General features: G+C 40.1%; 2 protein-coding genes across 3 annotated transcripts; both read right to left on the minus strand.

Annotated features, from left to right (window-relative positions):
• Positions 1–224: 224 nt before the first annotated feature.
• On the minus strand, positions 225–15,617 carry ap4e1 (adaptor related protein complex 4 subunit epsilon 1). Its single transcript, XM_061676094.1, has 21 exons — positions 15,349–15,617; positions 14,120–14,191; positions 13,906–14,029; positions 12,592–12,665; positions 12,384–12,505; positions 12,048–12,207; positions 11,766–11,932; positions 11,613–11,686; positions 11,416–11,538; positions 11,227–11,336; positions 11,008–11,147; positions 9,839–9,951; positions 9,628–9,746; positions 8,734–9,036; positions 8,512–8,623; positions 8,288–8,426; positions 7,654–7,894; positions 6,901–7,443; positions 5,493–5,683; positions 5,263–5,423; positions 225–3,600 (listed from the first exon to the last, which is right to left on the minus strand). Exons 1-21 carry the CDS (start codon positions 15,487–15,489, stop codon positions 3,440–3,442), a joined length of 3,390 nt encoding a protein of 1,129 aa, XP_061532078.1. The 5' UTR covers positions 15,490–15,617; the 3' UTR covers positions 225–3,439.
• Positions 15,618–16,851: 1,234 nt separating this feature from the next.
• On the minus strand, positions 16,852–24,921 carry gnb5a (guanine nucleotide binding protein (G protein), beta 5a). 2 transcript variants are annotated; one of them, XM_061676078.1, is made up of 11 exons: positions 24,772–24,921; positions 24,150–24,286; positions 23,430–23,471; positions 21,770–21,846; positions 20,106–20,238; positions 19,582–19,725; positions 19,380–19,471; positions 19,229–19,277; positions 17,278–17,374; positions 17,027–17,193; positions 16,852–16,943 (listed from the first exon to the last, which is right to left on the minus strand). In XM_061676078.1, the coding sequence occupies exons 1-11, from the start codon at positions 24,905–24,907 to the stop codon at positions 16,932–16,934; spliced, it is 1,086 nt and encodes a 361-aa protein (XP_061532062.1). In that variant the 5' UTR covers positions 24,908–24,921; the 3' UTR covers positions 16,852–16,931. The 2 variants fall into 2 exon arrangements, with proteins under 2 accessions (XP_061532062.1, XP_061532063.1); XM_061676079.1 differs by lacking the exons at positions 16,852–16,943; positions 17,027–17,193 and having other exon boundaries at positions 17,291–17,625.
• Between the last annotated feature and the right edge of the window lie 2,112 nt (positions 24,922–27,033).

A 27,033-nucleotide genomic window follows, 5' to 3' on the forward strand; every position in this document is an offset into this window, starting at 1 on the left:
TCAAAAGAGGCTTTGAAGTTTTTAATGCCAACCGCAGCTAAGTTACGTTTAAAACAAAACGCATAACTGTGCCTTTAGCTTAATGCTAACACATAATGCGAAATGCCATAGACTGCTAACAAATGACAGTACACTTTAAGGAATGTATAGTTGAACAAATTGCTGAAGCAACAGATGTAGCCAGACAATATAACAATGCTCAAAGGCATACATTCTTTATCCTTTGCGAAAAATGACTATATTTGCAGTTATCGAGTCACTGTCAGTAGTTGCGAAAGTCTTCCTCGTTTGTGTCTGCATGATAGTATTATACTGCAACTCGAGGAACTGCAGTGCATTGATCATGTCGCACAAACTTTTTACTGCTTTACATTTTATTTATTCTTTTACTATGACTATATGTTTTTTTTTTTTTTTATAAAAGTCAATATGGTGGACTGCAATTTTCCTTATCAAAAAACATGACAACATTTTTTGTTGGGTGGAACTCAACATTTTTTGTTGGGTGGAACTAGAACAGATTAATGGCATTTCCATTCATTTCAGTGGGGAAAGATACATTTGTTTTGAGTTACCAGCATGGTCACGGAATGAATTAAACTTGTATCTCAAGGCATCACTGTATTGGAAATATTCATTTAAAATCAAGCAGCACTGAATACAAACCCTCTAGGATTTCTGTAAATATATTGTTTCATATATTGTATCACATTACACATCACAACTGGTTTAACCCTCTGGTGCATAGCGATCCTTTGATCCTGTAACCCACTGGATTGGACATGTCTCTAACTATGAGGAAAAAATTCTTATTTTTTGAAGAAAAAAAATAATATATATATATATATATATATCTTAATAATAATCTGACTATTTTTTTTCATGTCCTTGGATGAATTAAAACGCTAGAAAAAATTTTGACCAAGGCTTTCATAATTCATGCATCAAATGGTTAATACTAACTTTTTCTTGTAATCACAATATAATTGAAATAATCCCAATTGTCATTTGATATACAGTTTGTGACAAAAAATAAAATAAAATCACCATTCACAAGATGAACAACAGAATTGTCATGTAATTGATATTGTTCATTTAGTTTTTGTCATTCCTGTCTGGCATTGCTATTAACCTTTGTGTGAACTGAAAACAAAATGTTTAACATAAATTTATTCATTTGTCTTATACACGTTCCCACTGCAGACCATGAAATGACCCACGAGTTACAATCATGTTGAGCTTGATGATTTTATTGAAGTTAGTATATGTGCATCAGGCGCTCTGCAATCTGAACTATTACTTCCTTCTGTACCACAGGTACAAACGAAACATGCCACCATGGCTTTAGAACATAAGGCTTTGGGTTTAAGTTTTGCTTTACACATACAATAATGTTTCACCAAAATAAAAAAGATTTTCTCTCAGTTTGTACAACCCCAATTCCAATGAAGTTGGGTCGTTGTATTCTGTTTTTATTTATGTTTAACAACGATTTGCAAATCATGTTCAATCTAGATTTAATTGAATACACTACAAAGAAAAGATATTTCATGTTCAAAGAGATAAACCTGATTGTTTTTAGCAAATAATCATTAATTTAGAATTTTATGGCTGCAACACGTTCCCAAAAAGCTGGGTCAGGGTCATGTTTACTACTGTGTTACATCACCTTTTCTTTTAACAATATTCAATAAACATTTGGGAACTAAGGACACTAATTGTTGAAGCTTTGTAAGTCGAATTCTTTCCCATTCTTGCTTGATGTAAGGCTTCAGCTGTGCAACAGTCCGGGGTCTCTGTTGTCGTATTTTACGCTTCATAATGCGCCACACATTTTCAATGGGAAACAGGTCTGGACTGCAGGCAGGCCAGTCGAGTACCCGCACTCTTTTACTACGAAGCCACGCTGTTGCAACACGGGCAGAATGTGGTTTGGCACTGTCTTGCTGAAATAAGCAGGGGCATCCATGAAAAAGACGTTGCTTGGATGGCAGCATATATTGCTCCAAAACCTGTATGTACCTGTCAGCATGAATGGTGCCTTCACAGATGTGTAAGTTACCCATGCCATGGGCACTAACACAGCTCCATACCATCACAGATGCTGGCTTTTGAACGTTGCGTCCATAACAGTCCGGATGGTTCTTTTCCTCTTTGGCCCAGAGGACACGAAGTCCACAATTTCCAAAAACAATTTGAAATGTGGACTCGTCGGACCACAGAACACTTTTCCACTTTGCATCAGTCCATCTTAGATGAGCTCGGGCCCAGCTCAGTATTTCATTTTTTTTTTTTTTTTTCCCCATCTCTCCCAGCTTTTTAGGAACGTGTTGCAGCCATAAAATTCTAAGTTAATGATTATTTGCTAAAACAAAAAAGTTTATCAGTTTGAACATTAAACATCTTGTGTTTGTAGTGTATTCAATTAAATAAAGGTTGAACATGATTTGCAAATCATTGTTTTCTGTTAATGTTTAACACAACGTCCCAATTTAATTGGAATTGGGGTTGTACTAAATTAAAACAGCTGACACCTAATCTGGCACAGTGCAAATTAACAGCAAGCTGTTTCTTTTCATTCAAATTAAACTAATATAAAACACTTTCCTTGTGAATATAAATCCAATAAATATGCTTATTCAATACTGCATGAATACAAAAATATAATAATTGTTCTTGTCCACCTCTCACCCAAAGGACAACCAGAAAGCGGAGTGCAAACATTTAAACAAAACATGACAATGGACGTGATAGAAAGTCATCAGCATTACTTTTTAGACAAAATATGTCAGCTTCATTTAAATCAGTGTCCTGGCTTTTCAACCTCAGTAGTGAAATCCTGAATTTAATTAACTGAACAGTGTTGTATTTTCCTTCGAATTCTGCAACACATTTTAAGACGTGCACAGTTCATTTCAATAATTTGGTACCCGACAATACTCATGCATTTTCTGTAAAGCAATACAAGCAAGTGGTTTCGTTCCTTTTCAAGTATTCAGCATTGATGCATTCATCATTTTAAGATGTGTGTTATACTGATGGTTCAATGATTTGGTTCCAGCTCTTACGCAAGTGATCAACTTTACAACAACTTAAAAGATTTTCAAATATAAGAAATTAAATTCAATGAAATCATATTTAACTAGTAATGTACAGTTGTTGGCCATTAGGTACACCTGCACAATCGCGACATACAACACAAGATCTGCATTTGTTTTGATTGCGATATTAATTGAACACAATGCGTATCTCAATAATTATATCAGAAATGAAAATTCTCATTACTGTATATGTGTAAGAGTACCTAATGTTATGTCCACCAAGTTTAAGGTGGATGTGATAATCATTATCATGCAGACACCAGCCATTAGATGCTCCCTTTCGGTTCTATGCAGTTTTCCTATAGTGCAGAGCTTATGCAGCTCAGTAGTGACAGTGTTCAAAGTTCCTGTAATGCTCTCTGACAGTAGTAGAGCAGGCAGTCGGGTAGGTCTGGGATCGGAGAGCGCAACCACACGGCCAGCGTGCCGCCGTGCACCCGGCAGTGCATCAAACACGGCTGATTCCGGAGGACCTGGCAAGCTACAATACCTTCCATCCCTGTAGGGAGTGCAACATTTTAAAATAAATAAATAAATAAATATATATTTAAAAAAAACAAAAAAAACAATGATTTACTGGAAGCAAAAGAGAGCCCCATTTGTCCATTTCCACAGACAATCAGCAAAAGATTTAAGGAACGCAACAATGTCATGGCAGTGGGTGACACTGTTTAAAAGACTGGTTTTGTTAAAATGTAGGATTTCCATACAAAAACAAACAGGGATAAAAAATAAATACAAAATGTCCACATATCACTGAGAATCCCTGTCAAATACTTACATACGTACTGACGTAAACTGTAACTGTACTTAACAAATATCCTAAAAAAAAGTTCAGGTCACAATTCTTTAATGCACAGTTTGAACATTTAATTCAGACATTTTCTTGCGTATCACTAGAGCAGTAATTCCCAACCTTTATTGAGCCAAGGCGCATATTTTACCTTCCAAAAATCTCATGGCACACCACCAAACACAAATGTCACAAAATGTGGGTACACAAGTCAATTATATACTTTCTGCCATCTAATAATAGAGCATTTCTGACCATCCATCCATCCATTTTCCTTACCGCTTCCCCTCACTAGGGCCGCGGGCTGCTGGAGCATATCCCAGCTATCTTCGGGCGGGAGGCCGCGTACACCCTGAACTGGTCGCCAGCCAATCGCAGAATTTTCTGACCACTTAAGTGAAATTTGATAATTTTCCACGGCACACCCGAAGAGCTCTCACAGCACACTAATGTGCCACGGCACACTGGTTGGGAACCAATGCACTAGAGGGAGCCTGCATACCACTGAGTGGTACTCATACTACAGTTTCACAACCATTATCTTAGACAAGATTTGGTGTAAATCATCCAGTTAAAAGGAAAATACGATGGAAAATGTATTTTTATATTGTTTGTATACAAATAGTTGGCCTCTGGAGTGTCTACCCACCCATCAAGTGTGACATAACATAACCAAGTAAATCTTTCGTTATCTGTCCAATTCTAAATAATGCCTGAGCCGTTCTGAATTTAAGTGCAGCAGCTAGACTCGGGGAAGACCGACCCCTTTCAAGCAATGACCAGACTCAGTTTGTTTTTGTTGTATTTGGCCATGTGTACGCTGCATGCACCAGATACATAACACATAACTCCCACTTGTTGACAAGGTTATATTGCTCAGCTTGGTTATGAAGTGCTGACTCCATGAGTGAAAATGTCTGTCTTTAGGTTCCCGCCTGCTTCTCTCTTCAAACTCTGGGTAGTTTGAGAAAATTGACTCGCTCCCCTAGTGACAACGCCCTTGCAGTATCCCTGGTCATAATGGTAACAAAAGCTGTACTTTTTATTGTCCAGGTGGGCGAGGTGAGATAGAATCACCCCAAACCCTGCTTAATTGATTGCTATTGATATAATTTTTGAAAAATCATTTCTAAGTAAATTAAATATACTGTACTAAATTAACGTCTTGGTAGCAACTAGTCCTTGTTTAAAAGATTGGCAACCATAATTGGAAATTCAAGTGGGTGTCACTAGCAGAACTGTGTTTTCCTCAAGCGAACAAGCAAAGAAGCAGCAGTTCGTCTCTTAATGACGAACATTTAAAGTATATCCAGATTCAGTTCAGAAGACATTGCAAAGTAGTCGCTTAGGATGTGTAAATATAATTACCGATGATGGCCACCACATGAAGGTGAAGTTTCCTCTCCAGCACTTCCAGTGTCGCTCTCAGAGGATCCTGGACATTCGCAACGAGCGTCAGGTTCTGCTTTGTATCGTGTGAGAAGGCCAGCCACATTGTGCCGTACTCTTCTGTAGACAGCACCAAAGGCCTGAACACAAAACAAATAAGTAAAATAAGCAAAGAGTCACACTATTGTGCACGGCAGCAAACATTTCACCTGATGAAGGAGGAAAGCGGCAGTTTGTATGAGAAGTGGGTTGTTTGACGAGTCCTATCAGGCATGTTGAAAGAAACCAGGCCGGACACTTGAAGATGAACTGAAGGCCTCTTCACAGTCAGGGAGTACTGACACACTTCTACGTGGCAGCACCTCACCTCCTCTACTGGAATCTCGGAGATACTGGACACCTGGGGAAAAAACAATGTGAAACTGGTTTGGGAGAGGTAAACTGAGATTTCCCCACAAAAGCTCAACGGTGAACTTGTGCACAGATAAATAATAACGCAATAATGATGTCACACAATTGGTATCTTGGGGGATTCTCAGCACTCATCAAGAGTTCCGACTCACGACTTTGCAAAGGTGCAAGAGTCTGACCTTACACCACAATGGTGGTAAATGGCAACTATATGAAGTAACGTAAACAGTGGTGCCTTGAAACACGAATTTAATTTGTTCCGTGACCACATTTGTAACCAAAACACTTGAGGCCAAAACAACTTTCCCCCTTAAAATGAATGGAAATTCTATTAATCTGTTCCAGCCTCTCATAAGTCATAACATAGAATGTAAAGAATTACAAAGAAACAACTACTGTGACTCAGTAATCTGCAGTAATATTCTTTTTTTGCAGAGGATAAAGAATATGTGCCTGTAACTATTATTAAATTGTCTATCAACGTGTTGCTCCACTGCTTGTGTATATAAACAATGGGTTAATTCCTTAAAGTGTTATAACGTCGGCACAGGTGCTATTTGTTAGCTCGTCTATCGTGTTTCCAATTATGCGTTAGCATTAAGCTAGTGGACGTTTAAATCGTTTTAAATACGCAAGGTGTAATTCTCTTTGTTTAATGCCAGTTTCACAGTGAACAGGGAGTGCTTGAAGCCTCTTTTTTGAAGATGTGTTCACAATGATAAACTGCTGCCTGATGTCAAGTGAGCTGAGTCGACTTCACTACAGCCATACAGTGCTGATATCTAAAATTTTTGCTCGCAAGTCAAACAAAAAAACAAAACAAAAAACAAACAAACAACAAAACAAAACAAAAACGGGTGGCTTTTATTTTGAAGAACTTGTAAGTTGGGTCACTCATATCTCAAGGCACCGCTGTATTTATCTCACTTATAATTTATACTGAATATTGCCATTATTCACAAACTCCTGCGAATAATTGCATGGAGAGTGGTGTAAAGTAGCTATTTCTCCATGTCTAGCTGAAGGATCAATGAAGTTTGAAGTCCAGAATATTCAGGCAGTTGTTAGCCATATTTTTTGTATCCGTTTTTTGCCATTTTGACAAGACAGTTAAGCTCCAACTTCCCATACTTCTCAAGAGTCTTGAATGTAATAATTTGATAAGATGCACTGGGATGTATTAAGTAGAGCTAATTCCTAATTTACCTCAACATCTTCTGAAGCCAACTGCACAAGTAACTCTTGCACATCAGAGGTGGAGGAGTTGGAAATCAAAACAACCAGCACCAAACAGTCGTCTTTATGCGCATGGCAGGCCGAGAGAGCCACGCTGTGGCTGGAACACAGAGGAGTGATTTCGGAGTGAGTCGCTCCGATGCAGTCAGCAGGGAGGTGAGAGGTGAGAAGCAAGTCTTTCATTTCGACTGGTTCTTCTGTCTCAACAGCGGCGATTAAACCATTGTCCCTGATGAGACTGGGCTCAAGTCTCTGCACATCACACTCAGTTAGCTTGCCCTCTGCGTCGCAGGTACCGTTTGCAGGAGCGGAGCCCTTGGAACTTTCAGTCATCTGCTTAGGTGAGGCTTCTGGGCCCATGTTGGAGTCCAGCGGGATGTTACACAGCAGGTTATCGACGCTGTTTGGAGCAATGATGATAGAGTTGGATGTTTGCTTGGGGACTTCTGTGGACAAGACCTGATCTTTAGCCTTTCGCCTGACCCTCTGTGGTTTTGCCTCAGATTTTCCCATCTGTTTCGAGATAAAGAGCCATCGATAAAAGGCAACATTTCAAATGCTGCCCGCACTCACAAGGCACGCATCTAAATTCTTCATTTCAAATGACCAATTTGGTCTGACATAGTGAGGGAAGCATTACATTTTTATGTTATTTTTAAGAACTGTGCTGCATCATATGGAGCCCAAACCACCCAATGTAAGGTAACATGTTTCTCAGCTCACCAGGGGCAAAGTTGTTTGGGAGCCCAGGCCAACAAACAGTGAAGATGCTAGCTGCTGTTTTTCTTGATCTGCGGCTGGCAGTGGGGTCTGGTTCTGCGAGATGATCTCGCCAATCTGGCCTTTCGAATGGACCGGACTGGGAACTTCAACCTTGGCAGGTTCTTCTGCAGACTCCTTCTGGACGAGGTAGCCCTCTCTCCCCCATACTCGTTTCACTTTATCCAGCTTTAGAGACGTAGTACTGAAATACACAGTAGTAGATATCTCATTAATATTATACAATATATCAATACTGTTAGTCCAACTGGTACTGTTGTTATGTGAATTGTTGTCTTTTTTATCCACCATCCCTCTATCGACAAATATATTGGGGGGATGGATGCCCTGAAATGAGTCTTGCCTCAGTGCAAGGTTTGTTGTTTTGAATTTGAAAAGTGTTCTCTCAAGTGGAGTTTTGTTGCATATTTAACTGTGCTGCTTGGTGGAAATTGGGCTCATATTTTTTTTGTCGTAAAACTGCTCCAGATGAAAAGTACCTTAGATTTAATTTTTTAGGATATAAATAGGAATTCTAAATCACTGCAGTGAGTTAAAAAAGGAACATTTTGAAGAGAGCGGAGATGAGCTTACGTACCTTACTTTGTGCGAGGGGTCGGCACTGTCACCCGACAGACCTGAACTCAATGAGGGCAAGGTGGGAGACTGTCTGTCGTCTAAACTGCACGAGGACATACTGATAGGTAGCGACAGGCCGTAGGGTTCCAGGCTTAAAGCTTAGGAAGGAATAAAAACACACCATGAGAACAAGGCAGCTCAAACCCTCACACATCATCAATATATTTGTGAGTCTTACTGAACCTTTTGCCTGAGCAAGCACTTCATGACGTTGATGAGGAGACTTGTAAGGAGCAGCACCAGCAGCCAGCGCTTCGGACACATACTCATCCAAAAACGACAGAGAGGAGTCGACCTGGAACCCCGGAAAATGGTGGTTCTATGTAACAAATTATTTAATGGTGCACAACAACTGCAGTACAGTATGCTACCCTTTTATATGATCACCAGTTCCAAAGTTGTTACCTCCAGAGGCTCCATGTAGGCATCTCGAGGTAGCACCTTGGCCCGCAACATAGGATTCAAGTGGAGGTTCTGCAGTTCCTGGGCCCTTTGTCTCAGCACTGTGTCCATGGAGCTGCTATACATTTCAGAAATCCCCTGAAGCACAGACATACCTGCTTCGCCCTCGCACAGCTTCGTCATTGCCAAGAGGACCCAGCTCTTGGTTTCACTACTGGCCTGCTTCAAGTCCAAAAGCTTGGCCATAAGTCTCACAACGGTGGCTGGTTCTAGACCTTCTCTCATGTGAGAATATTCGCCAAGGACCTGAAACCCAAACAAAAGAGTGTTCGTAATTATCTTTCTAAAAAGCAATCCGGCAAGACAATTGGAACTGTCACAGCTAGGTGAAAATGTGCTATTTAAAAGTCCCATGCCATCAAAAGCTAATTTTTCTCATCTCTTTTATGTATAACTTAGGTAAAAATGAGTATGTGACATGGTTTAAGTTTTATATCTATGCAGTTTTTTCGATTGAATGCCTGTAAACACCAAACTGCTTTCAAAAGCCCACATCAGATTTCTGTCCGGGTATTTTTTATTTTTTTTAAGTCTAGATATTTGAACACAAGTAACATTACAACAGTCATTTGTAGATTGGGGGGGACACCCGGTGAGGACATGCAATAACTAACCAAGAGAACAGAAAAGGGCAGGACAGGATGAGGGGAAACGAGCAAGGGAGCGCTATTGACAAGTGGTGCGCTGTGTTTCTTTTTTAGCGTCTGGAGTTGTTATGCTAGTATAACCTCTATTGTTGTTAGTGATCCCAGCACAAGTAATTAAAGCCTATAGTGTGCCTATCGAACTTATTATTGAGCCCCCCCCCACACACACACTTATAGCAATTATACACACCCAGCTGATGACTTGGAGGAAGCGCTGAGGCAGCTTACTAGGCTCTCCTTGTAGCAGAGACACATAGGAATCCACTGCAAGAAGGCGCAACATCCTGTCTTGTTCCCCGCCCTCAAAACCTGGACCATTTGAAGGAAGAGAAATGTGGGATGATTAAAACCACCGAAGAAATGAAAGAAAAGAAAATTTACATCACAAAACATTTTGTCACCCTCTGAGATCAGTTTGAGGAAGTTGTTTGGGATGTCAGGCTGCATCAAGTCTCCACCGAGTGAGAACACCGTGTTCATTGTGTCGATTAACCACTTGTTGTCAGGTGCATATGTAGAATGTTTCATAGGAAAAGCAATGACATCAATTCCAGGTAAACTTTCAAATTAACTGTTGTGCCTGTCTATCTGGTTATTGTCAGCCCAATAGTATAATTGCCCAAATCCTTTTTGAAAATCTTCAGAAAACAAAAACAAAAAAATAATAATTTCAACAAACAAGAAGATTAAGTCTTTTTTCACATAACCATGACCGGGTGACTGAGACTCTACAGAGAGGAAAAAAAAAAAAAACACATTGGTATTTGTTACTGATACTGTGAAAGTAAGTTAAAAATAACTTGAGTAATTATGCTATTAGACTAACAATATGCTTTTCAAGTTTCAGCCTCTGACTATTCATCTTTTAGCCATCCATTTTCTCAACCGCTTATCGTCACGAGGTCGCAGGTGTGCTGGAGCCTATCTCAGGTGACTCCAGGTGAGAGGCAGGGTACACCCTGAACTGGTTGCCAGCCAATCGCAGGGCACATATAAACAAACTACCATTCGTATTCACATTTACACCTATGGACAATTTAGAGTGTTCAATTAACCTGTCGTGGATGTTTTTGGGAATGTGGGAGAAAAGAGGAGTGCCCGAAGAAAACCCACGCAGGCACAGGGAGAACATGCAAACTCTACACAGGCGAGACCAGATTCGAACCTGTGACCCCAGAACGACAGGCGGATGTCCTCCTAACCAGTTGGTCAATTTGCTGTCCTCAGCTTTAATTTAAAAAAAAAAATATATATATATATATATATATTTTAAACCTTAAAGTTACAGTCACGTAAATTAGTAGTACAACTTCCATACACACATTTTGAAACAATGGATTTTAAACTTTCTGTGGGAATTTCTTGCCAGGGCTCTACGGGTCACAATTCTCAACTGATTCAGAGATTATTCCCTATGTTAAAAAGCAAGACCACTATTAATACCTAATGGTCAAGTTTGTTGATAACAAATGCAATCCTAATAATAAATATAGAAACAGTTTTGGATTCAGAATAGACGTAATTGTAATCATTAATATTTCTTGCTTCGATCCACAATAACGAAGGATATTTTTCAGCCACCTCTGCCACCTTCCCCACCAGGTCAATGGTCATGTAGTCATCTTTACTGGTGCGCAGGAACTCCAGCATTTTCTCCACAATGACTGTGACATTCTTGGCGTTTGTGATCCTAAAGAGCAACTCCAGTGTCTGTGCGCAGACAAGAGACGATTCAGTGATATCAGTGTATAACGTAGAAAATCCACACTAAAATCAACATCTGCCTCACCTCACGTTTGATGATGAGGTCAGGATGATCAAGGCATTCTATGATAGTCATCTGATGCTGCAGGGCCAGTTTAGGATCCTGCTGGACCACGTAGGTGAGTGCTTTCAAGCCTGCAGCGCCACCAACACATTTACGTCAGCAAACAGACTTACTCTGAAAAACAAACTACAGGTTGCTTTTAATTCTTACCTATATATTTCAGGTTAATCTTTGGCGACAGAATAAAGTTGCCAATACATTTTGCAGCTTTTTCCAGGAGTTCACCTTTTGGATGAATTGTGTAAATACATTTTACACACTCGTACAATATTGCTGGAGAAAGATTGATAAAACATAAATTAGGAGTCGATGAAGCAGTATTATTTATTATTTCAAATATGTTATACCATAAGTGATGTTATGGTTCATCTCAGCTCTTCGTAAGGACTCATCGAGGACTTCGTACATAATCCCACTTGTACTGTGTTGCACAAAAAACGCAGTCAGAGCAGAGCATCAGATGCCCCAAATCCATTTACCGGTAGACTCCGATTAATTACCTCTGCTCACTTTTCCCAAGTAAGGACAGAATCCTAAGAAGCTGGATTTGAAGCCAGGGAGCAGGAACACTATGATAGTTATAATCCATTGGCAATTTTCCACCCACCACCTGCTTCAATATGGAGACAAAGCTGCCTGTCAAATCCTTATAACCTTCTGGGTTCTCCTAAAGGAAGGCAAAACAAACAGGAGAAAAACACATGATGAATTAACTCAAACTAAAATGTGTTTATTTTGTTTTATCATATAATGCAAGTTACAGTAAAGTTTCAACCTGATACCTTGATCATCTGCAAGTAGATGTGCAGTGAGGCTGTCATAACACCTGGATCCTTGTCACACAAAGCTTTGCGAAACTTGTTATGGATGTGTTGAACTTGATTGGGTGCGATCAGGTAAAATTTGTACAGTGCCAAAACTGCTTTTCGTCGAATGATTTCTCTGTGAAAAGGTCATCAGAAACCTACATCAGTCCTAAAATGTAGCTTTTTATGACACAATATCACACAAACGCACACTCAACATAACCTACTAATGAGATCTAACACGTGAGCCATGTGGGGTGATCATCAATGGATGCATAAATGACATGTAAACATAAAAAAAGCATTTCTTACTTTGGGTGAGTGAGCTTCTCTTCCACTAGAGGGAGGACCGCAGGTATCATATCTTTGGGAAACAACTGGCTGACAATCGTTAGAGCCATACACACTTCAATGAGGTTTGTGCTCTGGAGATCCTAAAAGCATAAAAAGTCACACACATGACTCATTCAATATTAAAACTGTACATTCTTGATTTAAAAACAAAACAAAAAACACCAACCTTTAAAACAGTATTCACGAGGAGGAGGAGGAGCTCATGATTTTCATTCAGAAATAAGGATACAGCAAGGTAACCTGGAATTGACAAAATATTTTGGGGGGTCAGCAAGCACAATCTGCATTGATATTCAGTTTGATATAGCACCAAAACCATATCGTTAGACAGGATGTATGTAGCCAGAGGCTGAGCTGCACTGTGTTAGTTTCACGGTGTACTCATGTGGCTACAGTGCAAAGCATATTAGACTTCCTTATCTCCATACTGTGTGTAAAATCAGAATGGCATGGAATACGAATACATGTACCGTTACACCCCCAGTAATAACATTTCTGATGTACAGTATGTCTGTAAAGAAAATAAAAACATTCTAATTAAAAGGCAAATTCAACCTGGGATTCACATCAACTATTTCACTGTAAAGGGGGTCGACAATTTACAATGGAGTTCGGATTCGATTCGTCTATAACTAAACTACTTTAAAGCAGTTGTCAATTCAGAATTACAGTACAGTTTTGTATGAAAACCACTTCTTAGCCGTAAATACAAAACAATCAAATTAAAAACTATGTATGGCAGTGACTGAGCACCGCGGCCGACTTTTGGGTCTTGACCCACCAGTGAAGAACCACGAGTCAAAAGTCTTAGCTCCGCAAGTGGGTACTGATTTCGTTGCCTTTTTGGGGTACAGGCAATGGAAAGAGGAAAGTGGAATCATAAACTAGAACTAGAAATAGAACAAGAAATGAAACTTAAAGTGACCCGGCTGCTAAAACATATATAAGTTGCCATCAATAATAATAATTTTTAAAAAAACAACAACAAAGAATTTAATGTACACTAGCTGCATTTCACCTTTATGTGAAGAGACTTACCTCCCAGGCAGAAGTCATAATTTACCACTGCTGTTCATCACCACATCATAGTAAAGAGTGAGTCAATATTTTTTCTTAAGTTTAATATACAATACAGCAGTTATCTTCTTGGTACTCGTGCAAAAAGAATGTGAAAAAGCATGATGGAAGTAGTCCAACCCTTTCTTCTCCACTTCCTTGAAAAAAAACGTTACTTGAAAATTGCCTGTCCAGTTCATAGATTTTATGTCAACAGTACACTGTAAATAACATTCGAATCAAAATCACTTAAACATTACACTTGGTTTTAACGTTTGTATCATGTCATTTAAGAATTAATATTAAGTGGGTTCAACAAATGCTCCAACTAAATCAAAATGGCAACACTGAAGAGTGAGGAATTACTGTGTTTCCTTAAAATAACGACACACACACACACGCACACACACACATACATACATACCAACTCTCTTCTCCAATGCAGTGCCTTGTTGAGCCAACTTGATGGCATGAATGTAGCAGAAGGAAGCCTCATACCCCAACATTTCACAGTAGATGGCTCGCACCATGAGGTCCTTCATCTGCCTCTGACGATTGACACGTGACACCAAAATTCACCATGACACCTGACCTGTTGTTATTGTGCAAGGGCAAAGAGTATATTTAGAGAAGCCAACCATGGACGTGTTGGGGGACGAAGCTTGCTCTTTAATTGCAGTCAGTTCTTGTTGAATCAGTTTCTCCTCCTCCTGAACAGGATGAAATTGAAAATATGTTAAAAGTAAGTCTGTAACAGTTGCTACATTACTGACACTGAATTGATCTGTGATTGTACTGAGCTAAAAATGAGTCTCACTGGATAGTACAACGATGACAGTGTTAATACTGTTTGTCTCGGAAAGAACTATATCAAGTTTGATAGGTCAACCTTTGTGCACAAAGCAGCAGTATTCTGGGTTTTTTAAGGTGCTTGAGATGTGTCAACATTTCCACTTTTAAACTCACGTAGTTTATATCAGTACATGTTCGATTAAACCAATATCCATCCATCCAATTTCATTGAACGTGTTCTCATTATCTTAGCTGACACTCACACTTATCCAATTTACAACGAAGAGTCTTCAATGACCATGAAGCATGTTTTTAGAAGTACAGAGAAAACATGAAAACTCCACACAGGAAGGAAGCTGGAGCCAAGAATCGGATACAGACCCTCAGAACTGTGAGGCAATGAGACGTGCAAACCACAACCCTACCCTTCTGTCCCTGAACCAATAAAAAAATCTCTTAAAGATATGCTGTTCAACCTGTAGCATTGTGCTGTACTGTAGTTACATTTTTTTTTTTTCTGCGTGGGTTTTCTCCGGGCACTCTAACTTGCCCCGAGGTGTGAATGCGAGTGTGAATGGTTGTTTGCGATTGGCTGGCAACCAGTTCAGGGTCTACCCCGCCTCCTGCTTGAAGATTGCTGGGATAGGCTCCAGCACGGCCGCGACCCTTGTGAGGATAAGCGGCTTGGAAAATGAATGGATGGATGGATACTTATCAAAATTATTCCCATAAATTGTTCTTAAAAAAAAAAAAGTACTTTGCCACCATAACATTATAACCTTTTTTGTGGAATACAGGTAGCTTTTTTTTTTTTTTTTTCCCCCCCCATTTTGCTTTTCGGCTATACTTGGCGTTTGGATTACGAATGGGACTGCAAGAGGTCCCTGGTCCCAAAACGTTTGAGGATCCCTGAAACAAACAAATTTACTCAACTGAGCCACTGAACACATCTGTAGATTATGCAGTATAGCTACTGTAGCTACAGGACAGTGAGTGTAGTCAACTGCGCATGCTCAGACATATTATATTTGACTACTTGTATTATATTAAAACTTTTTGGGGAAATCAAACTCACATGCTTGGACGTTAGCTCTGTGATCCCTCTGATGAGGTTTCCAAGTTTCGAGGTGGAAGACAGTTTCGCAGCCCCCGGTTGAGAGTCTAAAGACAGGAGGCTCGGCAGAGCTATCAGCGTTTTCTCCACTACGTCGCTCATTTTGGCCACGAAAAGCCCACTCGGGAGCTGCCCTGCTTTCTACACGACACACTCACTGAGTCGTATATCCATCCCCGCCACTCCGTGAAACGCAAGCGGGCAATATTACGTGTCAAATGCTTTAAAAAAAAAAAAAAAAAAAAAAGCATAGGAAGAAAAATGCTAAGTCAACAGGCGGCCATTGCTGTTATTCAATTTGGTCACTTCCGCTTTTTCTTTGTGAGAACTTTATTGGTAGAAATAGTGATAACAGCGGCCCTCAGTGAGCAAAAACTGTACTCAAAAGTAATAGTAATTGTGCGCCATATCATAGTTAAAGTTTCCCTCAGTGTGTGTGTGTGTGTGTGCAAAGTAGACACTTTATTTGCTCTAGTTGGCCACATTAAACGGGAGAATGACACGGCGGGCCGGATCTGGCCCCTGGGCCTTAAATTTGACATCTGTGCTGTACAAGAAAACAGATTTTGTGAAAACTTCATTGATAACACAAATGTGTATATAAATAACCGATCTGGTAAGAAGTGACACACCACTGTGATATTCAAATGCCGTTTATTATGTTTATAATATCTGATAAACATTCAATAGTATAACTGTACATTAAACTATGATAAAATAATTACAGTTAATATGAAATTACAGCCATTGGACAACTGCATGGAAATGAGTAGATTCCCTTGATTAGCATTTAGATATCTAGTGTGGACACACACGCACATACATACAATATGTACGGGATGTCTGCAATGACTGGATATGCACACGGAGCTTCTGTGGTTTACATGTGTGGGAAACATGGCAAATCGAAACAACTCATGGTGATGAAGAAAACTTCATGTCGTAACTTTTCATTTGAATGTGCTTTTTTTTTTTCATCAGTATTGGCAGTTCAGATTCTTTCATGAATGAAAGATGCTTTTGGCGGGAACAGGTTATGGACATCATTTTTTGCTTTCTTGTACTTCTATATTACTGTACTCTATACTCATCAGCAAAAACAATACAAAATAAAATCTTTCATATTCCTTTTCCTCCAAGTCATTATTCTGCAAAACAATTAATAATAAATAAACAATGCCCTTTATGTGGCACATACAACACATCCCTTTATTGTGTCACTTCTATCCTAGATTGCTATTCACTACAAGTGTTGCTTTTTTTCACCAGATACATTTCACATCTTTTCATGTCATCTTAGGTCCTTCTGTGCAGTATTTATCCACTGATACTACAGTATAATAGGAACATGTCATTTGGCTTAATTGTTCTCAGTGATATGTTAATCTAACCTGGCTGTGAGACTAAAGTACAAACAATGCTTTTGATATGTACAACCACAAAACGAGTGTCCATTTCTGTGACTGTACGTGAGCAAACAGAAAGGTCTTTGTGTCTGCAGGGCTTCTGTTCTGTCTGACTTGATTTCGTCCGCGTTTGAGTCCTCAAGCCCAGATCTGAAACCAAGAACGCTGCCGGTTGTAAAAGACATCTGCAGAAATGTCAGCGCAAACTTACGTGAAGCGAATCCTTGTCTTACCCGGAGAGTGTGGTCCCAGGAGCCCGTGCAGAAGGCCGTCCCATCCGGGGACACCCGCAACGTACTGACACGGTTCTCGTGTCCAAACAGAATAGACACCCGCGTTCCTTTGAGAACATCCCAGACGTTAATGGTGTAGTCGTTGTAGCCACCGAAAAGAAGTCGGCCTAGGGAGAAGCACCCACAAGGAGTTTCATGTTCAAGAGGCATTTGCACTAATAGGCAAAATATAATTCGAAAACAAATCTTACCACTGAGAGAGAAATCCACACTGGACACGCCAAATATGATGCTCTCTTTGGAATAGATTGCTACTTCTCTGTCTGCTCTTAAATCATACAGGCGGCACTGGAACCAAAGGGTCAGTGTTTGAACAGAGCAGCATGAGTGATAGCAATACTTGTACAGGTACAGCTCAATACATAGAAATATCCTAGAAAAGACAAAAAAATACATTTGTAGTTCAACTTAAAAAGTGAAATTCGTACATTTTAAAGATTAAACACAGGAAAATATTTTTCAGAAGTCCTACCTAATTTCTTGATGAAAAATAATGTGGACTCTTTCTTGAGTAATATCCTCATTTTGTTAGCTGTAAGCTATAATCAACATTGAAAAGGTCATGAAATACTTCACTCTGTGTAGTCAATCTATATAATACCGTATAGGAATTTCACATTTTGAATTGAACTTCTGTAATACAATTTTTAAAAATAAATAAATAAATGTTTTTGTACAATATTTAATTGAATGCGACAGGCTTCAACTGTGACAATGTTCAAATCCAGACTGAAAACAGTTCCATTTATCTGTGCATATGACAACTGAAAGTATTTTATGCACACTCCTTGCTTTTATTTAGAAAAAAAAATTCATACGTGTGTTTCCTTAATTACACTCACAGGCTTAATAATGTCTAATAATCTATCATACTGTATTATCCATCCATGCAGACATGTACAGAGCCTTCATTTTACTATGATTCAGATTATAATTAGTCATATTAATAGTAAGCAGGTGGTGCAAAGACGGTCTTGGGATCACTGGGGGCGGGGGGGGGGGGGGGGGGGTCTCCTCTCAACACAGCCGACAACTCATCAATGTTTTGGAAAGCTTGGGCAAATAAAAAAAGTATTGATTGTAGGGGTCCCAAACCTATCGCTGATACTAGTTTCACCGAATGACACAAAATTGGGTGGACCCATGCACAGAGTTGAACAGGAAGTCTGACATCTTAGTTTAAAGCAGACATTTTGGCCAAATTCCAGGGCTCATACTTCCTCACATACATAAAGACCTCATGATTGTCATTTGCTCTGACGTGCACTGTGAGCGCTCAGGTCTTACGTGGACAGGTGTGTGGCTTTCCTAATCAAGTCTAATCAGGATAATCAAACACAGCCGGACTCCCGTGAAGGCGTACAAAGAGTGAAAAATTGAAGGCGGTCTGAATACTTTCCGTACCCACTGTAAATGTTGAGAAATTAATCATTCCTACAGATTAAACGTACCAAATGTACTGGACTTAAATGTACTGTACTTGAAGAGTAAAAAAAATTACTGTTCAGATTTCTTTTTTTTTTTTTTTTTTTTTTTTTTTTAGTTCAAATAGGCTGTATGCATAACTACAATCTTCTTTTGAATACGTTTGATCTTATGCAATGGTTTAAATGTAAATTGCATTTGTATTTAATTCAGTGACTTTTTTTTCGTACACCACTAGAGGGAGCCCACGTGACGCTCATGGTACACATACCACACTTTTGAGAATCACTGTTCGTCTATACTGTATGTGCCCTGCGATTGGCTAGCGACCAGTTCAGGGTGTACCCCGCCTCTCGTCCAGAGTCGGGTGGGATACGCTCCAGTAGGCCCGCCACCCTAGTGAGGACAAGCGGTAAAGATAACGGATGGACGTTCTAGACAGAAGAGGAATGCTAAATTGAGAAGCTTTATGGCAAGTTTTTTTATATAGCAATTCTGATGTCCATTTCGAGGATTCACCCAGAAAAAGGGGGTGCGAGGGCCTGTTCATCATTGCTTGATTCTTTAATTGTTGTCATGTTCTATTCAATTCTAAAGTTATTTTTGCATATCTTCATGAACGTCTTCCCCAAAAAAGGTGTCTTATTACTTTCAAAAAGCTTAAGGCTATGGATCAAATCAGCCCAAAAAAATAAATACAAGAAAATCGATACTTACTGTAGCATCATCTGAGCCAGATGCAAATGCATCTCCACTGGGATAGTAACTGTTTAAAGACCCAACCATAGAGGTATGCCGTATTATTAAATCATTTTTTAAAAAAGAACGCAGAAGTGCAACTTTCAGTTGAAATCAATTTGCAACTCACCGCACACTATTGATGTCAGATTCATGAGTTTCAAAAGACTGGATGCACTGTCCTGAGCGCATGTCCCAAACATTGGCCTTCTTATCGCAGCCCTACAAAAACAACAGCAGCAGAATAAGGTAGAAAATACTTAAATAATAATTACAAATATCAGCAACTAGATCAGTCAAAACTGCGAGAAGGCGTGAAGTTGCTCCCTCACCCCTGAGACAAAAGTGTTCCCTGTCTCAGAGGGCGCCAGATCCAGACACAGCACGTCCGCCGCGTGGCCATGGAAACTCTGCAATAATTGCCCACTCTCGACATCCCATAATGCACACGTCCCGTCTCCGCTGGAAGTCAGGATCTTCAAGCCAAACAGATGATGGACAATAATGAGAGGAGCGAAATGTTGCTGCGCGCACACCGCTATCAATGGACGGCCTGCTTTGTTTGTTTTAAACACCATATGACCTGGACGTGAACCACGATTGGCTGAAGTGAATTATTGAACAGGTGAGAAAGCTTGACTGCCTGTAGCGTAAAAGGCATTAACAACAGCACACAAATGAGTTAAGTACAGGGAATCAGCAGTGCCCCCCCCCCCCCCGGATTCAAGCCCCCGCTATATCGGAGATTTGTTTCGCATGGGTTTTCACAGCGTACAGGCAAGGCCAAATTTATGAATGAAAAGATAAACGGTGGTTCACTGTATTGGAGTTTGATGTGGGTCGTGTAGCATCTCACCTGCATGTCAGAGTTGGTGAAGCTACAAGCAGACAAGTAGTTTGTGTGCATGGCGACGGACTTTTTCTTTGCCGCCAAGTTCTCGTTCTTGTCCAGGGAAAGAGGATACACCGAACATTTGTTGTCAAGGCCACTGGGACGGAAGGGACAGAAAAGCAATTCAACCCAAAATTAACCGCTAGACGAGACAAGGCTTTTAAACTCACAGTAAAAATGAAAGAACATTCACACAGCGATTTTGTGTTTGCTTGTCCAAAGACAATATGGCAGTTTCTTCATTGAGCAGGATAGGCTCGGAAATAAATGAGGTCAGTGATTTTCAAAGTGCGGTCCGAGTACCACGAGTGGTACGTGGGTTATCTCTAGTGGTGTGGAAAAGTACGACTCATAAGATGATGACATTTTTGCCCTGAAAAACATTTTTTTCCTCGTAAAATACAATTTGAACTCATGCAATAACATTTTTTGTCATGAAAAGGCGTTATTTCTTGAAAAATACGGGTGTTCTCTCCAAAACTGTAAGATAAAAAGACAACATACAACTTTTCTTTAAGATTATAATGATATATTATTGTATGACTTTCTTGAAAAATAAATTAACAGAAAATGTAGCAATTTCTCTCATACGACTATGTTTTTCTTAAACAAATTTCTTCCAATTGTGCTTATGACTTTGTTTCTTGAAAGAAAAGAAAATTGGGTTTTCAAAAAAAACAAACGTTTGCTTTAAAATTCCTATTTAAGTACCATTTTTATTAAAATTTCATGTAGTTTATATGTACATGTACACTGTATGTACAGTATGTGCTGTTTAATTGAACTAGTAGTTCAATTAAACAAAAAAAATTCTTTTTTCCCCTACATACAGTATAAGCGCAGTGTTAATGTTCAAACTGTGCCTCATGTTACGGTGGTTTCAAATAATATTGAATGTACTCTTTAGGACTAAAACCACTGCCTTGTTTTTGATGAACACTAAGGCCTACTAGGATACTGTATTTGCATGTTGGGCTAAGTTTTAGGCAGGAGAGGACAAGGACATGCCGTTACTTAGGACAACATAGGTCGACACAAACAATTCTATTTTTTGTTGTTTAGTTTAGTCAGGGGCAGCACGGTGAATGAGCGGTTAGCTCATCGCCGATCTAAGGTGCGGAGTTCAATCTTCCTCTTTTTGCATGTTTTCCCCGTGTTTCCAGTTTTGTACTCGAGCTTTTCCCCACATTCCAAAAACATGCACGTAAGACTAATTGTCCATCGGTGTGAATGTGAGCGTGAATGCTTTTGTTTTTTTTTGTCTGTATGTGCCCTGTGATTGGCTGGTGATCAACCAAGGGTGTACCCCACCTTCTCGCCCAAAGTCATCTTGGATAGACTCCAGCTCACCAGTGACCCTGATGAGGACAAGCGCTATACAAATGGTTGAATGGCTGGCTGGATAGGTTTCGTTAGCTGTTTGCTTTGTACTTCACAAAGAATGACATAACAGACAGACAGACAGACAGACAGGACTGCACCATTTGCATTCTAGGGCACGAGCGGATGGCTCCATTGAGCGGATTGCTCAATGGGCGAATTCCTCTACGGGCTTTTGTTTCCAGATTCGTGCCCAAATTCTACAGGTTCTTGTTGAGCAAAAAAACGTTGCGTGGCGGAGCACTCACCCACAAGCTACAGCGCAGCCAGACGGGGCATAGGCGCAGGCCATCACCCAGGTGCAAGGCATCGTCACGGCGTGCTCCTGATCGACACCAAAACAAACAAAGCCGCTTCAGAGAGTGACATGAATCACATCTTTGAGTGACTCACTCAAACGGCACCTTCAATTACAACATGAAACACTGCTTGATACACTTCGCCCAGATACTGGAACTACTCGCATTTTTAGACTCTGTCAAAGACACTTGTGTTTTCATTTATGCTCAATTGTGCTAAAGCTGGGAAGGGTAAAGTGCGGCCCACGGGCCACGTACGATCCACTGCGTTCTTTCATCCGGCCCGCTGAGCATTTACGTTATCAAGCGTCCTGTAATATTTCTTTAGCCTGATAGCATAATAGCATAAGTCATTTTTAACTTACTGTCACAATATCAATTCAAAATACGAATGTGCATGCTCAAAATCGTGTTTTTCCTTTGTGTCCGCGACTGTAGGATGTCAGCCGTCCAGGTCACGGTAATGCGCAAAGTTTGAATCGACGCAACTTGACTCTTCTTGGTTGAATTTGTTGCGTTATTTCTTGTTTTATAAAAACGGTGCAAACTTAACTTAAGCAACTATGCTATGAGGCTAACTATTTGTTGCATTCATTTCGCCGTTTTTCTCCTGAAATTGATGAACTAAAATGTATTTATTCATGTTTATTTCATGCAATCAAATATGTGATTAATTGATTCATTGTACATAATAACTTGTTAAAATATGATCGAAATAAACCATTTTATATATTATAAATAAAAATGAGAATGATTACTATTGACCTCAAAAACCTAATGTGGCCCATGGCTACAAAGGTTTGCCCACCAATGCGCCAAAGCACTTAACATTTTTTTTTTTTTTAACCGATATTATTTATGATTGTTTGTAAGTATTTCACATACTGGTAATTTGTGATGATTCAAACATGTATGCCGGCATAAATGTTTATTGTTTGTATATATATATATATATATATATATATATATATATATTTTTTTTTTTTTTTTTTTTTTTTTTCCAAATTCACAGAACAACCCTCGTGAGGATAAGTGGATGGATGAATAGTTACTATTAATCTCAATAAAATATAGTGATACAAAAATAAAAACAAGCATAACTCATTCAACTCTTTTGCCGTTTGGATTTTATTTGGACCTGGATAAACCCAAATACGTCGAAGCCAATCATCCGGTAATTGTACACGTGACACGTTTAGGCCTCGACCGAGTCCTGCACTATACAATGGCTCTCTTAAGATTCACCTATTGCTACTGACGCAAAACACGGTACGGTCTTTACTTCTGTCACAATGAACCGTACTCCCCCACCCCAAGCATCGTGTATGATTTTACATTTCACGTGACTGATGCCACAGTGTGTCGCATTGCACTACTTTTTAAGGCAACCGCTGCACCGCTCGACGCGTTATTGAATCCTCCGTCTTCAGATAAATCAATCGATATTTACTTATATAGCACGTTTCATAAACAACATTGCATCACCGAAGGATTTTTATTTCAAAGGCCTGAGAGCCAACGGGCCGTTAAGGACATCCATATTGTTGAGGGCAAGCAGAAACAGGGCTTCATGTTTTATTTAGCGCGCCACGTTAAAAAGACTAGTTACCTTGTTGGTAGTGAAGGCATCCCACACGATCACTTTTCCATCCTGCATGTTTAGAGGAAAGCAGACTCTATTAGTCTCTATTATTGAAAAGCGTATATACTGAACTAATGCTGATCTCGCCGCAATTTACTAACAAATGGACTTACTCGGTGTGTGTGCCATGACTTATTCTGTTGTATGGTAAACGGGGCTGCACTTGTACAGCGCTTGATCTACACCGTCACAGTGCCCGAAGCGCTTCGCAAAGCCTCACGTTCAAACACCAATGGGCGAGCGCTGCCATGCAAGGCGCCGCACGGCAGCAGCAGATTACAGTTCGGCGTCTCGCCCAAGGAAACTTCGGCATGCGGGGCAGTCGTAGCCGGGATTCGGACCAGTGACCCTTCCGTCACCCCGACGACCTGCTCGACCAACTGAGCCGCAGCCGTGTGTATGAGCGGCAACAGGTGGATACATCGCTTCTGGATGTACCACCTGCAATCCAGCGAGTAGAGCATTGTTGGCGACTGAAATGAGGCTCAATTTAAATATTACTAGGAGCTTGAAAACTTCATATTCGCCCTTTAAATTATGGAATGTGAGTATTTTTGCCATGCTTTTTTGAATTATTAGTATGTATTGCAATTTCTAGAAGCATGGGGTGAAATTGGCTGATTTCAGATGATCATCTATCGCTTATGATGTGTGAGAAGGAGCTGCGGAGTTGTGTGCGCGCGAGACCTGCGAGGAGCTGACGATCCTCCTCTTGTCCTTACACCAGTCCATGCACAGAACTTTGTTGCCGTGTCCCTTCAGAGTTCTCCGGGTCTTCATGACAAACTGACCCAGGCCCTCCACCTTCTCGGCCACTTGATGCACTGGACACACACACACACACACACGTACACACGCGTACACTTTGTGCATTACATTAAATCGCCACCTGATTCACATCCAGAGCAGGATTAAAGCGGCCTTCATCTAATGGCTGACTATATTGCTTATTTTTTTTGATTGATGTATTTATTTTTGGCCTGAACCTCCGAGAGCATCTCACAGGCCACGTGATGTCATCCACAAAAGATGGTTTTAATCTCTTCCTCTCCGACATCGATGTCGTTGCTATGCGTTCGGATGCTGCAAGAGTGCCATAACCGATTGGTGGAAGCAGCAAAAACAAACCGAGCCTGTTCAATGTCAGGGGGAAAATAATGCTCAGCGTTATATGTGAAGATGCCGTTTGTTTGTTTGTTTGTTTGTTGTTGTTTTTTCCTCAATGCTGCGATGTGGAAAAACAAACATCTGCCCTGATTTGTCGGCGCTTGGGTGAATGGCGGGCGGCCTCTCCATTTTCCGTACTCACGCTCGACGTCGTGCAGCTTGGCTCTTTCCTCTTCGAGCTTCGACTTGAGCGACTCCGACTCGGTTTTCAGATGGGCCAGGGTCTCGTTGAGCTGTACCTCCTGTGTCGCCATTTCAGGGATCGGGGGGGATCTCATATATTTGTCCTTTATGCGGGGCCGCGATGGGCAGCGAAAAGGCTTGGAAGCAGTGGCACACGCACACGCACACGCACACGCACGGCTAACAGCTGATGCTGCTCCCGTGACGTCACAGGGACACGACGCTACAGCGAAGAGGGGAGGAGGGGGGAGAAGGGGTGGGCAAGTGGCGGAGGATGCTGCGGGTTCATCTCAACACATTCGAATAGCGTCAAAAGCTTAGTTTAGTTATCCAGCTCGATTCAAAGAGAAGTGGTTTGGATATCCCATGCACGTATTACCATTCATTTCCATTTTATTTATTGATTACAGTTTACAGTTAGGTCTATTTCATGAGTACAAATGGATGCATTGGTTTTGCATTGATGTGTAATCTCTCTCTCTTCAAAACCCGATGACAAAGAAACATTGCCATTGGGTTTCTATCTACGAATGTTCCCTTTTGTGTTCCTGGACCTTGTATTTGTTTCAGCTTGTTTAGTTAGGTCCATTATTGACAAAATAATCGTTGACTTTATCCCTTTGACATCCACTGAATATCTTTGCACTTTGGTTTACTACCGTATTGCTGAATTGGCTATTTTTTCATCATCATCATTGTGAATAACCTGAGAAAACCAGTGGCGTTTTCATGATCTAATATCCCAATTTTGCCCTAGTAGCTCATTATTCAGTGATTGCATGGCTTGCTTTGTCGTATCCCTTCTGTACAGAGGCTGCTTTGCTCGTTTTTTGATGTCGTTACCACGGTAAATTGTGAAAACTGGAAGAGGATCAACGACGTCATATAACAGTCCACTTTCTGTATTGTTATCGATTTCATTTGAAAATCTATGATCGAAAAGTCAGGTTGTGTCTGGAGGAGAACATACATTAGAACACTTTTCATTCATAAACAACTACTGTAAGACCTTGTTCTGCAAAAAAACTAAGAAGAAATGTGATCATTTTTATGCATGGTCATAACGATCGAGCTAGGTATTGATAAACTCTTGCTATGACCATTTAAAGTCCCTGTCAAGAGGAAAATACATGTAATTCCAACACGCCAGCATTGTTAACAACCCCAGGAAATTTAAATGACGAAAGAAATCGCCACGTATATGAAGTGAGGCTTCAACATCATGAAAAAAAAAACACCAAACGAGTGAAATCATACCCCACTGAAAAATGGATGCGACAGTGCTCAGTAGTTCTCAGTCTTTGCAAATTTCCGCAGTTATAGTTCAACGTTTAGAAATAAACCTGTGACTTCACTTTGCAGGATCTTTAAAGACATTGTCAACACTATATTGTTGAATGTAAAGGTTTTAGTACATACACTACTCACAAAAAGTTTGGGATATTCAGCTTTGGGGAAATTTCAAGATAAACCTAAACTACACTATAATTTGCACAGGTGAATTTATTGTGACCTTCTCTACACTTTTGAATGCACATGTTCCATTGCAACATGCTGCCAATTATTTGTATTTTTTTGTCTTGTATTGCTATATTAGTCATTCAAACTGCTCTAAGTGTTAGAGGACTCTGCATCTTGTTGCACAATTTTCCCAAAAAAAAAAAAAAAAAACAATACCTCACCATGTGCGAGGCTTTAAACAGGATGTTCTCAAATCAAAATGGCCACGGAGCTTAGAGTGTCACCAGGTTGCAACAGAGAGACTGGAAGAGTCACATAAAGACAAAGAAGTGAATGTCCTTGGAAATTCATGGGTCGAACTCCTGTTTGGAATTTCGCCATTTACAGTGCCGTGACAAAGTATTGCCCCCCACTTCTCAAACTCTTATATTTTTGCATTGCTTCCCCACTTTCATTTTTAAGAGCTTTTAACAAACGTCAATATCAGACCAATATAACCCCAAGTGAACTTAAAACACTGTTTTTAAATGCTGATTTCATTTATTAAGAAGAAGAAAAAAACTATTGAAAGTTACCTGGCCCTGTGCAAAGTAGTAGTTACACCCCTTCAGGACCTGGACAACATGCTGTGACTGATGGAACCATGAATTCTGCTCTTTAACATAAAATCCTGAAGGCGAATGTTCAGCCATCGGTTTGTGACCTCAAGCTGAAGCATACTTGGGTTCTGCAGCAGGATAACAATCCAAAACACATCAGC

The sequence above is a fragment of the Phycodurus eques genome, chromosome 5, assembly GCF_024500275.1.
Source record: "Phycodurus eques isolate BA_2022a chromosome 5, UOR_Pequ_1.1, whole genome shotgun sequence".
Taxonomy (NCBI): Eukaryota; Metazoa; Chordata; class Actinopteri; order Syngnathiformes; family Syngnathidae; genus Phycodurus; species Phycodurus eques.